This window comes from Apostichopus japonicus, chromosome 17 (assembly GCF_037975245.1).
Source record: "Apostichopus japonicus isolate 1M-3 chromosome 17, ASM3797524v1, whole genome shotgun sequence".
Classification (NCBI taxonomy): domain Eukaryota; kingdom Metazoa; phylum Echinodermata; class Holothuroidea; order Aspidochirotida; family Stichopodidae; genus Apostichopus; species Apostichopus japonicus.
Window position 1 is genome coordinate 30,469,398 of NC_092577.1, and position 12,233 is coordinate 30,481,630.

Sequence of the window (12,233 nt, forward strand, 5' to 3'; positions counted from 1 at the left end):
TCCCTGTATCGTTCATCCCATTATTAATATCCATTATCTAACCAATGAAAAAGCAACGAGCTGGGACAATATTTTGATATATTGTACGTTCACGTCATGCTTAAAATGCACATGTACTAACCGTATATGAGCAATATGAATATCATGTTTCTATCAGATAAAGGTTAGGAACTGTCCATACTGTCAGTACGAGTGCTTTGAAGCATGACGTGAGAGGACAGTATACAGTGGTTATAGCATTAGGATCAGATAAAGGTTAGGAACTGTTCATACTGTCAGTACGAGTGCTCTGAAGCATAATATGAGAGGACAGTAGATAGTGGTGTTAGCATCGGGATATTTTCCTAAACCGGCTGGTTAAAAGATGATGCATTTATTACAATTCATTTGAACTCGATTGTGTCGCCCTTGTTTAAAGCACAGACAAACAGAACGCATATTCTCAGATAAACCAAATTGACAATGAAGATGTACCACGTGACAAACGAGTTGTTACCATGACAATCAGCATTAGAAGTCAGTCGAGGTAAAAAGCCGAACCTTAAACTTTCCATGCACAAACAACTACTTTTACACGCCAGCTTTTGTTATTTCAGAAAATCACACCATTGATTGAGAAACTTTGTCGTGAAAGAATAAATAAGATAAGAAAGGATTGCTGATCAGCTAAAGTTTCTCCTTTTTAGCAAACTATGGATATGACTTTCTGCATATGGAAAAGTTTAGGCTATAAAAGAGCATTTGCTCTACAAAGCCACACAGACTAAAATCCGCCGATGTTATGAGTCACCTGTATGAATATGCATATTGACAGGCGGACTGTTTCATTACCGACATGAGGATTGTATTTGTTTCTAAATGAATTGATGCTAAAATAATTAAAGCAGTGAATGTAAACGAACACTGAGACATGACGTTGTGTTTATACATTTATTTGTCTGCACACCTTTTAATCGAACTTGAGAAAATAACATTTATTAGGCAAACTCATGTATTCGACTTAATTAACTGGGGTACATGGAGTTACCCACTTACAGTGGTATCTTCCAAACAAACAACCAGTGATAGTCCTAGCGATAGCTTTAGCCTACGTACATACCAGTGTTAACCTAACTGTACGAAACCATATGCATTAATACATAAAGCACGGTAGGCCTGTACGTTCGCTACAAACGTTTACGTGGGCAATTTATATCACTATATTCATCCTATTTCAAAGGAAAAAATAGGATTCTCAACTTGTTAATTTATGTTCATTGCAATGTCGTCATCTTATTTCATTGTATATTACCACCCAAATCTCGAAATTCACCTCAGAAATCACAATACGATTGTCGGACGAAGCATCAGTGAGAATGTTGTTGATACACAAGCTGATTCGTGACGTAGCTCATGAATAAATAATGAGGCGTTATAATGAGGTTTTCGAAGAAAAATTTCTAACGGAAACTTTCATTCGATGGAAAAAAGACATACAGTGAACATTAACCAATCAGAAATAGCCTTATATAATATGAAAGAACAGAATTTGAAGTTAGTTGCGCAAGTTTAGCCATGCAGTTTGATCAAACGGTCTGAGAATTCGAGTAGTTTGAAGTTAGCGTCCTTGTAGAATAAACGAATATGCAAGCACATAAATCCGACTGGACTAAAAATTTAAACTTTTTTAATCGGAAAACGACGTACAGTAAAGTTCAGATTAATGATGATTCGTTAAAAGATTATGAAAGAGAAATGTTTAAACTACTGTAATTTGTTTTAGCCGATATCAGTAAATGATATCGGTACATTGATTTTTTTCAAAAGATCGCGATACGGTCGTTTTGGAAGGTATAAAACACACACTTAAGGCCAGAGGTCGACTATGCACGGATCAAATGATCGCCACCTTTCCATATGCATATCTACAATTCGCAAAGCAATCTCAATTCTGAATTATACAATTTGCATAACGGGTTCCTCTTATGACGTCACAGTGGGTGGGACGTAAACCAGTTTTGCGAAAAAGCCGTGATATTGTGCTGCATGTTGCAACGACGCATTCACAAATGGATCAGATGGGTAAAAACACACGCATGCACAGATTGGCAGCCATTGTGGCCCAGTTGGCTTGCCATGACCGAGGGGGACGAGTTACCGTTCTCATTTGAATTTTCAGATCCAAAGGTGAATTCATTACGTATGGCGCTGGAGTAGTTTGAAGCCGAGTGTTTCACAATCTAGTTATTACACGTTGCTGCACGATTGTCTTCAAAAAAAATCTTGTCAGTCCTCATATTTCACGCATTATGTACATTTCAAATGCATTTGTCTTGTTTTTTTCTTAAAAGATTGCGCCCTGATTGGACATCAGCAGAAAAGTACGAATATTGTGCTTTTTATAATGTGAAATTGTCTTCTTTGTTTTGATTTTCGTCTTCACTGATATTTATTTTTAATTTTTTTTATTCTGTGTTTTAATTTCTTCTTGAATAATTCAGGTTAATTCCGTTCAATATTTTTTCACTTTCTTCACTTCGGAAATGTATCAATAATGCAAACGATAATGAATAGTCAAAGTTGAAAAACAAAGTTTTGGTGTCGGGGTTGGGAAGGGGCGGCTGGGTTTGGGGTGGGGTAAAAGGAATAATCACGTCAAGGCAGAAAATTAAATCTAAAAGAGTAGCAGACTCATATCATCACAGGTGATATGTCGTTTGGAGGTTTGGGCAGGAGGAGGGAGAGGGGTAGATGGAACAGCACTGGAACCACATTAATTACATGAACCCATATGAGGGCTTCTCAGTAGAGAGCTTTCACGCATTGTTCTCATCCGCCCACCGGTGAAGTTTATTGATTTATGACTGTTGCCCTTTGCGAAGACATATGTTCATAAATATATATATAAACCTCCTGGTGGAGGCTGGAAGGTTTTTTAACTGTTCTGGATTTTACACCTCACTACACTTTCAATTAGATATATATATATATATATATATATATATATATATATATATATATATATATATATATATATATCCATTTGCCTTTGTCGTTTATTTCCATTTCATAACAGAGTATGTTCAATGTATCTCTTTCGAGATCCGGCTTAAGGAATCACAAATGATTTCCAGTTGGTTAACATCATGTTTGATCTCTAGAGTAAGGCAAAATATGTCACCAAAACAGAACTAGCATTGCTCGATACAGCTGGCAAACACCTATGGTGGCTGTTTAATGCACTCTGTAACCTCCTGACGAATTGTCCGAGTGGGGACTGATTAAGAAACGCGTTATGAAACGCGACTTATGACTTTAACAGAGTCACGAGGGACCGCCGAAAAGGGGGATATGAGTTCTCGTGGGAGTCCCTGGGACGAGTTCTTTTTAATTATTTTTAGTTATATGAGATTGAATATACTTCCCTTTTCCAACCCTACCCCCGGTTTCTAATAAACAGTGAGGGTCCACCCCTCCATTCTTGGATGAATTTAAAAAAAAAAAAAAATACCCCAAATTTTCAAGATAAGTTATTGTGACTTTACTCCATATCTGTGGCTGATGAATTCAATTGGGCATATATTTCCCGATATTCCACACACACAAGAAAGAGAAAAATCATTTAACTTTGAGGGTCCAGACTGGTGGTTGGAGTAAATTACTCCAATAGTATGGTGAACTATACGGGACCATGTCCTCGCTGTCAGTGAGTTCACCCCTCCCCCCCCCCCCCACAAAAACAAATAGCCGGAATAACTACAAACGCACTTTCGGAGAGACATGTGATTTCGTTTACTTTATCAGTCATTGTTTATTTTCTGTTCACGAATAGGCATGATCCACTATGTAGTTTAGGGAAATGCAAAATATGCTCGTTGTCATTTCGTTTTGAATATATTCCTTTCATATCATTATTTTATGTAAACATACATAAGTGCCATAAAATATGTGTGTGTATATGTATCGGTGTCTGTGTGTATTTTCGTTAGAGATGTTTCCTTCCCATTTAGTTTAATTGTTTGTGTATATGTTTGTGTGTTTTGTTCCCTTTCTGTCCTCTGGTCTCATAAACAAGTTTTGGTTGTTTATATATATCGTATACGTGTTAGTTGTGGAAAGGAAAAAAAAAACAAAAAGTGCAATGAATGTACCATCGACCTCCGAGATTAATAAATAGTCTGGCATGAACATCTCTACCTGTACGAACACATCGTTATATATATATGTATATATGTATATATATATATATATATATATATATATATATATATATATATATATATATATATATATATATATATAATAACTGCAGTCAAATGAACACTTTGCCACACTCATGTTTGTTTATTTCGCATTATATGAAACTACCTCCTTTTGAAACTTAATACTTTGTGCAGACAGAGATTCATTCTGACATATGCAAATAATTTTACAAGGAAACTAAACAATGATGGTTGTATCCTAAAATTTGTTAAAATAGTTTTTGAAATATTGAGTTAAAAGTATTACAAGTACTAACTAACTACTGACGTTGACAAAGTCCACATTATTTTAATTGACATTCACAACTTGTCTCTAAATTCGTTAAAGTTTAATTATCGATAAATGATGATTAGTGATTGAATATTGATATTTCACGGTTGATAATTCACGATTGACAGCCGCCAATTGAGTATTGATCATTGTAGAATAATGATTGATGATACTGTGTAATTGACTTATTGATGATTGAAGATTGATGATTGACGAAATTTGTAATTGACGACTGATGATGATTCACGATTGATTTTATTCGACTGACAAAATGAAAACTTGGGGCTTTGATTATTGACGATTGATAACGATTCACAATTCACGATTGATCATTCACGATTGACAGTGGCCGATTGACTAGTGAAAATTAATGATAGGTTATTGACGAGCGATGATTGACGACTGGTGACGATTCACGATTGATGATTGACGATTAATTATTCAAGATTTACAATTGCCGATTGAGGACTGATTATTGACGACTGACGATTGATGACGATTCACGATATTGACAGCTGCCGATCGACCATCGATCGATAATGAGTGATAATTGGCGATTTGTGGTTGATGATTCAATTATTTACGATTGCTTACGATAGATTATTGATTTGTCTTTTTATTTTTATTTTTATAGACGGCTTCGCACAAGCCGACCTCGACGCATCCTGGTTCATCTTTGTATCTCTCTCCTCTGCTTGTACATTACATTCCTATTCGGTATAGACAGCGCCATCAATTCCGAGTGGGCGTGTCCAATGGTTGCCGGCCTCATACATTATTTCTTGCTTTGTGCGATTTTCTGGATGGGTGTTGAGGCCATGAATATTTACCTGATGCTTGTCCGTGTATTTAATATGAATATCAGCCGTTTCGTTCTGAAAGGTGCAATCGCGGCTTGGGGTAAGTCTTAAATCATCAAAGACTGATGAAGGTTTCATTCACAAACTTTTGCATGCATAGCTTAGACCGACGGTCCGAAAACTATTTTTCTTTAGCTTGACAGTATCCGCTTCCATAGTATTGATTCTGAGGGGTGGGGGAGGAGGGGGGGTCTACTGGATCGTGGCGCAGTCTTCGTGGAAGCTGCTGGGTAGTGGGTCCAATAAATAAAATATAATGAAATATTTCCAATAGCTGGTTTAGACTAGAACAACTTACTCAAAATGATACCCACTCAGGTTATGGCGTCATATAAACATAAGTAGAAAGCAACCACATTATTTTAAACAGCCACATTTAATTCAAGTCATATCATTCATAATTCAAGCTTTACATTTGGAAAAGAAATTGACAACCCTCCACGCTTCAATAATGGAAGCGTCGCCAAGGTACGGGGAGGGTCACATGCCCCTAAAATATTTGGTACCCCCTTAGGGGAAAATGAAATATGTCTTGTCCAAAAACGACTGATCATAATTAGCATACGTCTACTAATATTCAAAGACCAGGGGCCATATGATGGGCCACTGACATCATGCCGACATGGCTTTCTGCGCGGCGCCAGGCTTGCAGTGACCACGTGCTGACCCCACTACCAAATCGCCACCCCCCCACTTCTCCCGACATGTTGCACTCAATTTTTTGGTGCTCTCGTTTCCACTGTTCAGCAAAGGAAATGAAATTCAAATAATGCATCAAAATATCACTTGTACTTTTGACCGACAAGGTTGTACTGTTTTGCTTTTTCAGGGGGACCTCTGGTGATTGTTGGGATATGCATGGCAGCGTCCATTGAACAATACAGTGATAATGGCTTGTAAGTATTAAGCTAATGAGTATACAAGAGGGAAAAAGAGAGATACGGAGGGCGGGGCGGGGGGCAGGGAGCAAAACTAGACACATCTATTTTTGTCTACGTTCCTCTATTCATTCCTTAATTGTATATTCTAAATGTCTATCCATCGGTGTCACTTAAAGTGTTCTTAGTTTGGTTTCCTTTCAGCCTCTGCAGAAGATCCTGCTTGAATCGAAACGTTAGGCCCTCTATAACTTCGACGGATTGGTTTAGTCAGTATATCAGTCCTGGCATAATATCAGAAAGTCAACTATTGGTCCCACATAACATGGGAGAAGGGGAAGGGGGAGGTGGAGGTGAGAGGTCAAGGGGAGGCGTCCCCAAGTTAACTGTTGATAAATGAGCCTGTTTCACAATTATGAAGTATATGAAGTATATGAAGTATATGAAGTATATGAAGTATGTGAAGTTTGTGAAGTTTGTGAAGTATGTGAAGTATGTGAAGTATGTGAAGTATATGAAGTATATGAAGTATGTGAAGTATGTGAAGTATGTGAAGTATGTGAAGTATGTGAAGTATGTGAAGTATATGAAGTATATGAAGTATATGAAGTATGTGAAGTATGTGAAGTTTGTGAAGTATGTGAAGTATGTGAAGTATGTGAAGTATGTGAAGTATGTGAAGTATGTGAAGTATATGAAGTATATGAAGTATATGAAGTTTGAGTTTGGTTGATTCTTTCCTGTGAGGAGTTTGTAAAGTATAGTGAGTCTCGGTTCGTATGAAGAATGTATCAAGTCATTCATTTGGCTACTCTGTGTTATGTTCATGAGTTTACACTTGTGAGAGTGTTGTGGTCAAGCGTTTAAGGCAGTGGACTGGCGATCGAAGGATTACAGGCTCGAGTGCGGGTGCAAACATTCACTATTAAGCTCTTTTTTTCCACTTCTCAATGGATTTCGTTTAATGATTATCAACATTTTCTGTTCATTACAGCTGCTTTTTGGATCAAGGCAACGTCTTCTATATTGGTCTCATAGCACCGATGGCACTTGTCCTCATCCATAACATCATCATCTTCATGTTGGTTTTTCGGAATCTAATGAACGCCAATTTGGCAGGAACAGTTCACGGCAAGAAGACGGACATGGATTTACTGAAGGAGCGATTACAGAATGCACTCACTATGACCATTCTGATGGGACTCACCTGGTCGTTTGGATTTCTAATGATCGGTCACACTAAATTTATCTTCCAACTTTTATTCTGTCTGTTTAATTCATTCCAAGGGCTTCTTGTTTTCGTGCTCTTCTGTTGGCGGCAAGAAGATGTACGTAAAACGTTAAGGCCGCATTGCCTATCTGCTAAACGTAAAAGCAAAGAGGTGGTAGGAGCCAAAGCTGATTACGACATCACAAGTACTATGACAGGTCAACAGAGCGCGAGAGTTTCCACAGAGGTGCGCAAAAACGTGACGTCAACTGGTTCGACGTCGTCGACTGTGCTATTGTCTCCGAATAAGACCAAAATGAACAACAACTTCAGAGATTCTGTGTCGCACGTGTGATCAGTTAAAGGGAACATTTAATTTTGTAAATAACAAAAGTAGATCCAATCTAGTTTAATGTTCCGGGAAAACTCTGGACCATCAACTACGGTCGCAAAACGGCCAACTTTCATTCAAACTTCCGTTATACACGCAGACAAGAAACGCAATGTAAATGGCTTGTACCAAAGAGAATTCGATCACGAACATTTGTTTATTTTACCTATGTTGGTTATCTTCAGCATAGATCTGTATATAACCTTCTGTATTGTTCTAGTTTATACTTTGTCTACTTATTTGTTAATTAGTTCATAGATCATCACGCTGCATCATATATGTATCGATAGGGAGAATATCGGAACAGAGAGAGGGAGAATGGAGAAGGGGAGAAGGGAAGGGGGAAGGGGAAGGGGAAGGGAGAATTAAGGGAGAATTAGGGGAGAATTAAGGTAGAATTAAGTGAGAATTAAGTGAGAATTAAGTGAGAATTAAGGGAGAATTAAGGGAGAATTAAGGGAGAATTAAGGGAGAAATAAGGGAGAATTAAGGGAGAATTAAGGGAGAATTAAGGGAGAATTAAGGGAGATTTAAGGGAAAATTAAGGAAGAATTAAGGGAGAATTAAAGGAGAAGGGATGGGAGAAAGGGAGAAGGGAGAAGGGAGATAGGAGAAGGGAGAAGGGAGAAGAATTGTATGCTGGCATCGATAAATTCATCTTGATCTTGTGTAGTACCTGTCACCGTTCGTATGTCGTGCTTTATTTGGAAAACTGAATCGCTTCCTCACTATAATTTCAATTATCAATTTCACATAAGACGACCATAGCTAAACCTACTTTGCATATAAGAATCGGGTGGAAGCTGTTATCGTCACAAAATGTTAAGGTTCACGAGATGGTAGGGGGTGGGCCGCACGTCGCATACACGGAACCCGGGGTCTATCAGTGACACTGGGAAATGTGCATGCTACAATGAATTTTGTATTCTCATTGTCACATTTACTTCAATAAAATGCAGCATCGGGCCTGAGGTAAAAAGAGGCCTGGGGTGTTAGTCAGATGTGATTAATCAGCCCCGGGGGACCGGGTCAAGTAGGGGACAATGAAATATTGGATAAAGAATACCGTATTTCTTTTTCATATAATATATACTTTCAAGAAAAATGAATTATTCACAAATGGGGCCCGGTGACATTATCGACGGGGCCTAACCAGGTCCTCGATACCCACTGACTTTTACTTATTCACAACATGTGTTCATTGCGTCTAACAAATTCAACTGACCAAGTTTTCCTTTTCAAGTCAATAATTAAATTGATTTTTTTCGTCCTTTTTTGTAATGTTTACTTTCATGCATTTCTCAACTATATTTCAATTTCAAATTTGGAAACGAGGCTCACGATCACCAAAAAAAAAAGGGTATTAACTCATTTCAATTTCATTTGTTTGTTTTTTCTTCACAACTAACAGATAGATATCCAATATACACAGTGAAATATTATCAACTTATCTTAGTACAGAAGACAATAAGATGTTTAATTTTGCTTTCATAAGTTTGTCTTTATCGCTACCGTTTCGTGTTGTTGTGAAGTATACACATACCCAATAGAAGTTACCAACCATTAACAGTACATGTCAACAAATACGCAGTTCCTTATATAAATCGAAGCAATGCTGAATAAGAACTAACCGTAACAATCAAATGTGATATATATGTCATAATACAACACATAGCACATAGTCACGTAGGCAACCTTTGAGGTCACAACGTTAAGCAGTTTACACTGTCTTTCTCAACCGGAATGTTCATGAACAGTACCGTAAACTCACAACTATCAAAAATATAGTTGGCATACACGTTCAGCACCAACGGTGCTGAACGTGCATGCTAACTCCAATTTGGATTAATACGTTATGTTACGAAAGTACGGCAGGTGGTAGTGATTCCGGTTCCACCAAGTATTGAATATTAACACCTTCGCAGTACTGTTGCAAGTGTCACAGTACAGTTGGTGGCCAACCGTCTATACTATTAGCACGTACATCATTACGTAGGTACGCTCGAGGCCCATCATGCAGTTGGGAATGAGGGCCCGATAAAGAATAACTCATTAGGGTTCTCATCAGAAGATCAAAACAAGCCTATAAAGCTATGGTCACTCTTTGAAATCAGCTGAAGAGCAAAGATAACTTCAGAATTCGTAAGCTTTAGCTAATGCATTACAAACAAAAGCAGAACGAGTCATTTGATGAATATATCAATCGGTGTAGGCAAAAGGCCAAAGATAGCGATTTCAGTGAAAATGAGCTCGCTGACAGAGTTATCGAATTAGTCATTGCATCAACTCCATTCGAATCATTTCAGAAAGATAGATTAGATACACCTAAATCATGGTATAGTATCGAAGATGTTCTTAAAGAAGGACGAAAATATCTAGCAGTTGTTGCAAGCATGGGCGTCAATCCAGGGGGGGGGGGGACGGGGGGACAGGTCCCCCCCCACATTTCGATGGGTGGTGGAAACAATATCAAATGTCCCCCCCCCCCCCCCACACACACATTTGGAAAAAGAGTTATGATGTGGCTCTATTTGGTTAGGACTTACACATCTCAGGATTCATATTATCGAATATCACTCAATGTTGCTGAATGGAGAATTCCACCCAGATCTCGTGAGTAGGTACCCTGAGCTCTCCGACAATCTTAAGCTTAGTCTGCCTTTCTTTCGAGGCCAGTTCCAGTCGTCGTCGGTTGAAGGGTATGGACAAATATTCAAGTCGATGAATCCAGCGGTACGGGCTATGTTTGGTGAAGTCGAAGCTCTCTTGTGGTCATCCTCGTCTCCTCCGCCAGTTCGACGGAAGCCGAGAGATAATTTAGTGCTTTGAGGCGTTTGAAAACATGGCTACGGAACACCATGACTCAACATAGGCTGAACCATGTGATGGTGTGCCATATTCACCGCGAACGTCTAGCCCAGTTGAAGCCTGAGGAGTTAGCAGGGAAGTTCGTTGGTTCTTCGGATTACAGACGCCGCATCTTCGGGCGATTCCAGTAGAAAAATAGTGCGCTCCGTCATTATCATAAGAGACAGCACTTCATAGCTAGAGCCAAAGCTTGTACATAGTTGTTGTTTAGTAGTAGATGGTGTTTCAAAGACGGTGCCCGTTCCCTAATATTGGGGAAATGAAATAGGGAGCATATTCCGTGGCAGCGCAATGCCATGTTCATAGGCGTACGGGACCATTTCAGTTTGGGGGGGGGGGCAGAACTTTTTGTGCCCGAAAGTTCCCGTGACACTATCTAAGCGGAGCGCCACCATCGGTTGGCGCGTAGCGTACAAGAAAATTTTTGGCACACAATGCCTCTCAGATTGCCGGAAACGGCACTTCTGAGGCCTTGCAAGTTGCATCTAAACATTCTTTATTTTATAATCTCACGTTTTAGAAATTTACACTTCCCCAAAAATTTGGTAAATTAGAAGAAGAAAAAATGGTAACATCACTTTGAAGGGGAAAAATTGGACAGTATATTTTTAAAGCTCCTATTTAGTTACCTTATTTATTACTTTAACACAGTACTCAGCTACCTCCAGAAATACATACATTGTTCAACGACACATAGGCGGGATAATGTCGCTGTGTCGGATGAGACTGCAATTTGTCTTACAAAAAAGTATAAAATATAACAAAGAATATGATAAACCTGTACTTCTAGGCTTGTAGGCACTACCCCCCCCCCCACCATCCATGAAAAAGAAAATGTTTCTTATATACTCATGTTGGGGATGTCCAGGTCAAGGGTGGTGGAAGCACTTTTAATCTGGAGGAGGGGGCACCGACATCAAAAGGCACTTTGCAGAATATGGATTGGACTGATGCAGCCTTATATTTAGTACCCTTTATAACTCTTATTGTATTATCTTATTTGTGTATACACATCACTCCATTAACGCCCCCCCCCCCCCCCTAAAGGAAAATATACATACTAGCACTGCGATATCCAATGCGCAAATTGGGAAACAAGGAACAAGTTTTCTTTTGAGACAAAATGAGGTGAAATCATGCTAGTTGCTAATGCAGGAATCTTCCGAATTAGAGGTTTTTTTCTTGTTAATATCCTAACAAATTTTTTCCATTCGAAATAGCTTTGAGTTTGACCCACAGAAATTCATTAAAAGTCACGGGCTTAGCCAGGATTTGCAAAGTTGTCTGCACGACTATCTGAGCGCAGCGCCACCATCGGTTGGCGCGGAGCGTACTAGAAATTTTTTGGTTTTACAAACCCCTCAGATGGCCGGAAACGGCCCTTCCCGAGTGTTCATTCTGGTTCCCTGGCCTCTTGCTAACTTGAGGCACCTCAATTTTTATGTAGAAAAAAGGCACATTTTTAACCTGAGGAAAAGTGGGCGGCACGTGCCCCCTGTGCCCCCTGTGCCCGG

At 38.9% G+C, this 12,233-nt stretch overlaps 1 protein-coding gene across 10 annotated transcripts in view; it reads left to right on the top strand.

Annotated features, from left to right (window-relative positions):
- Positions 1-9,222, top strand: part of LOC139984144 (uncharacterized) — a 60,419-nt gene extending 51,197 nt beyond the window's left edge. For 9 of the 10 annotated variants that reach the window (XM_071997890.1, XM_071997894.1, XM_071997897.1 and 6 more), the window contains 4 exons: positions 419-526; positions 5,147-5,412; positions 6,202-6,268; positions 7,245-9,222. In XM_071997890.1, the coding sequence (XP_071853991.1) occupies positions 419-526; positions 5,147-5,412; positions 6,202-6,268; positions 7,245-7,815 (1,012 nt within the window). In that variant the 3' untranslated portion in view covers positions 7,816-9,222. The remainder of the gene's footprint in view (positions 1-418; positions 527-5,146; positions 5,413-6,201; positions 6,269-7,244) is intronic. The other variant, XM_071997891.1, reaches the window with a different exon arrangement.
- The last annotated feature ends 3,011 nt before the right edge of the window (positions 9,223-12,233 follow it).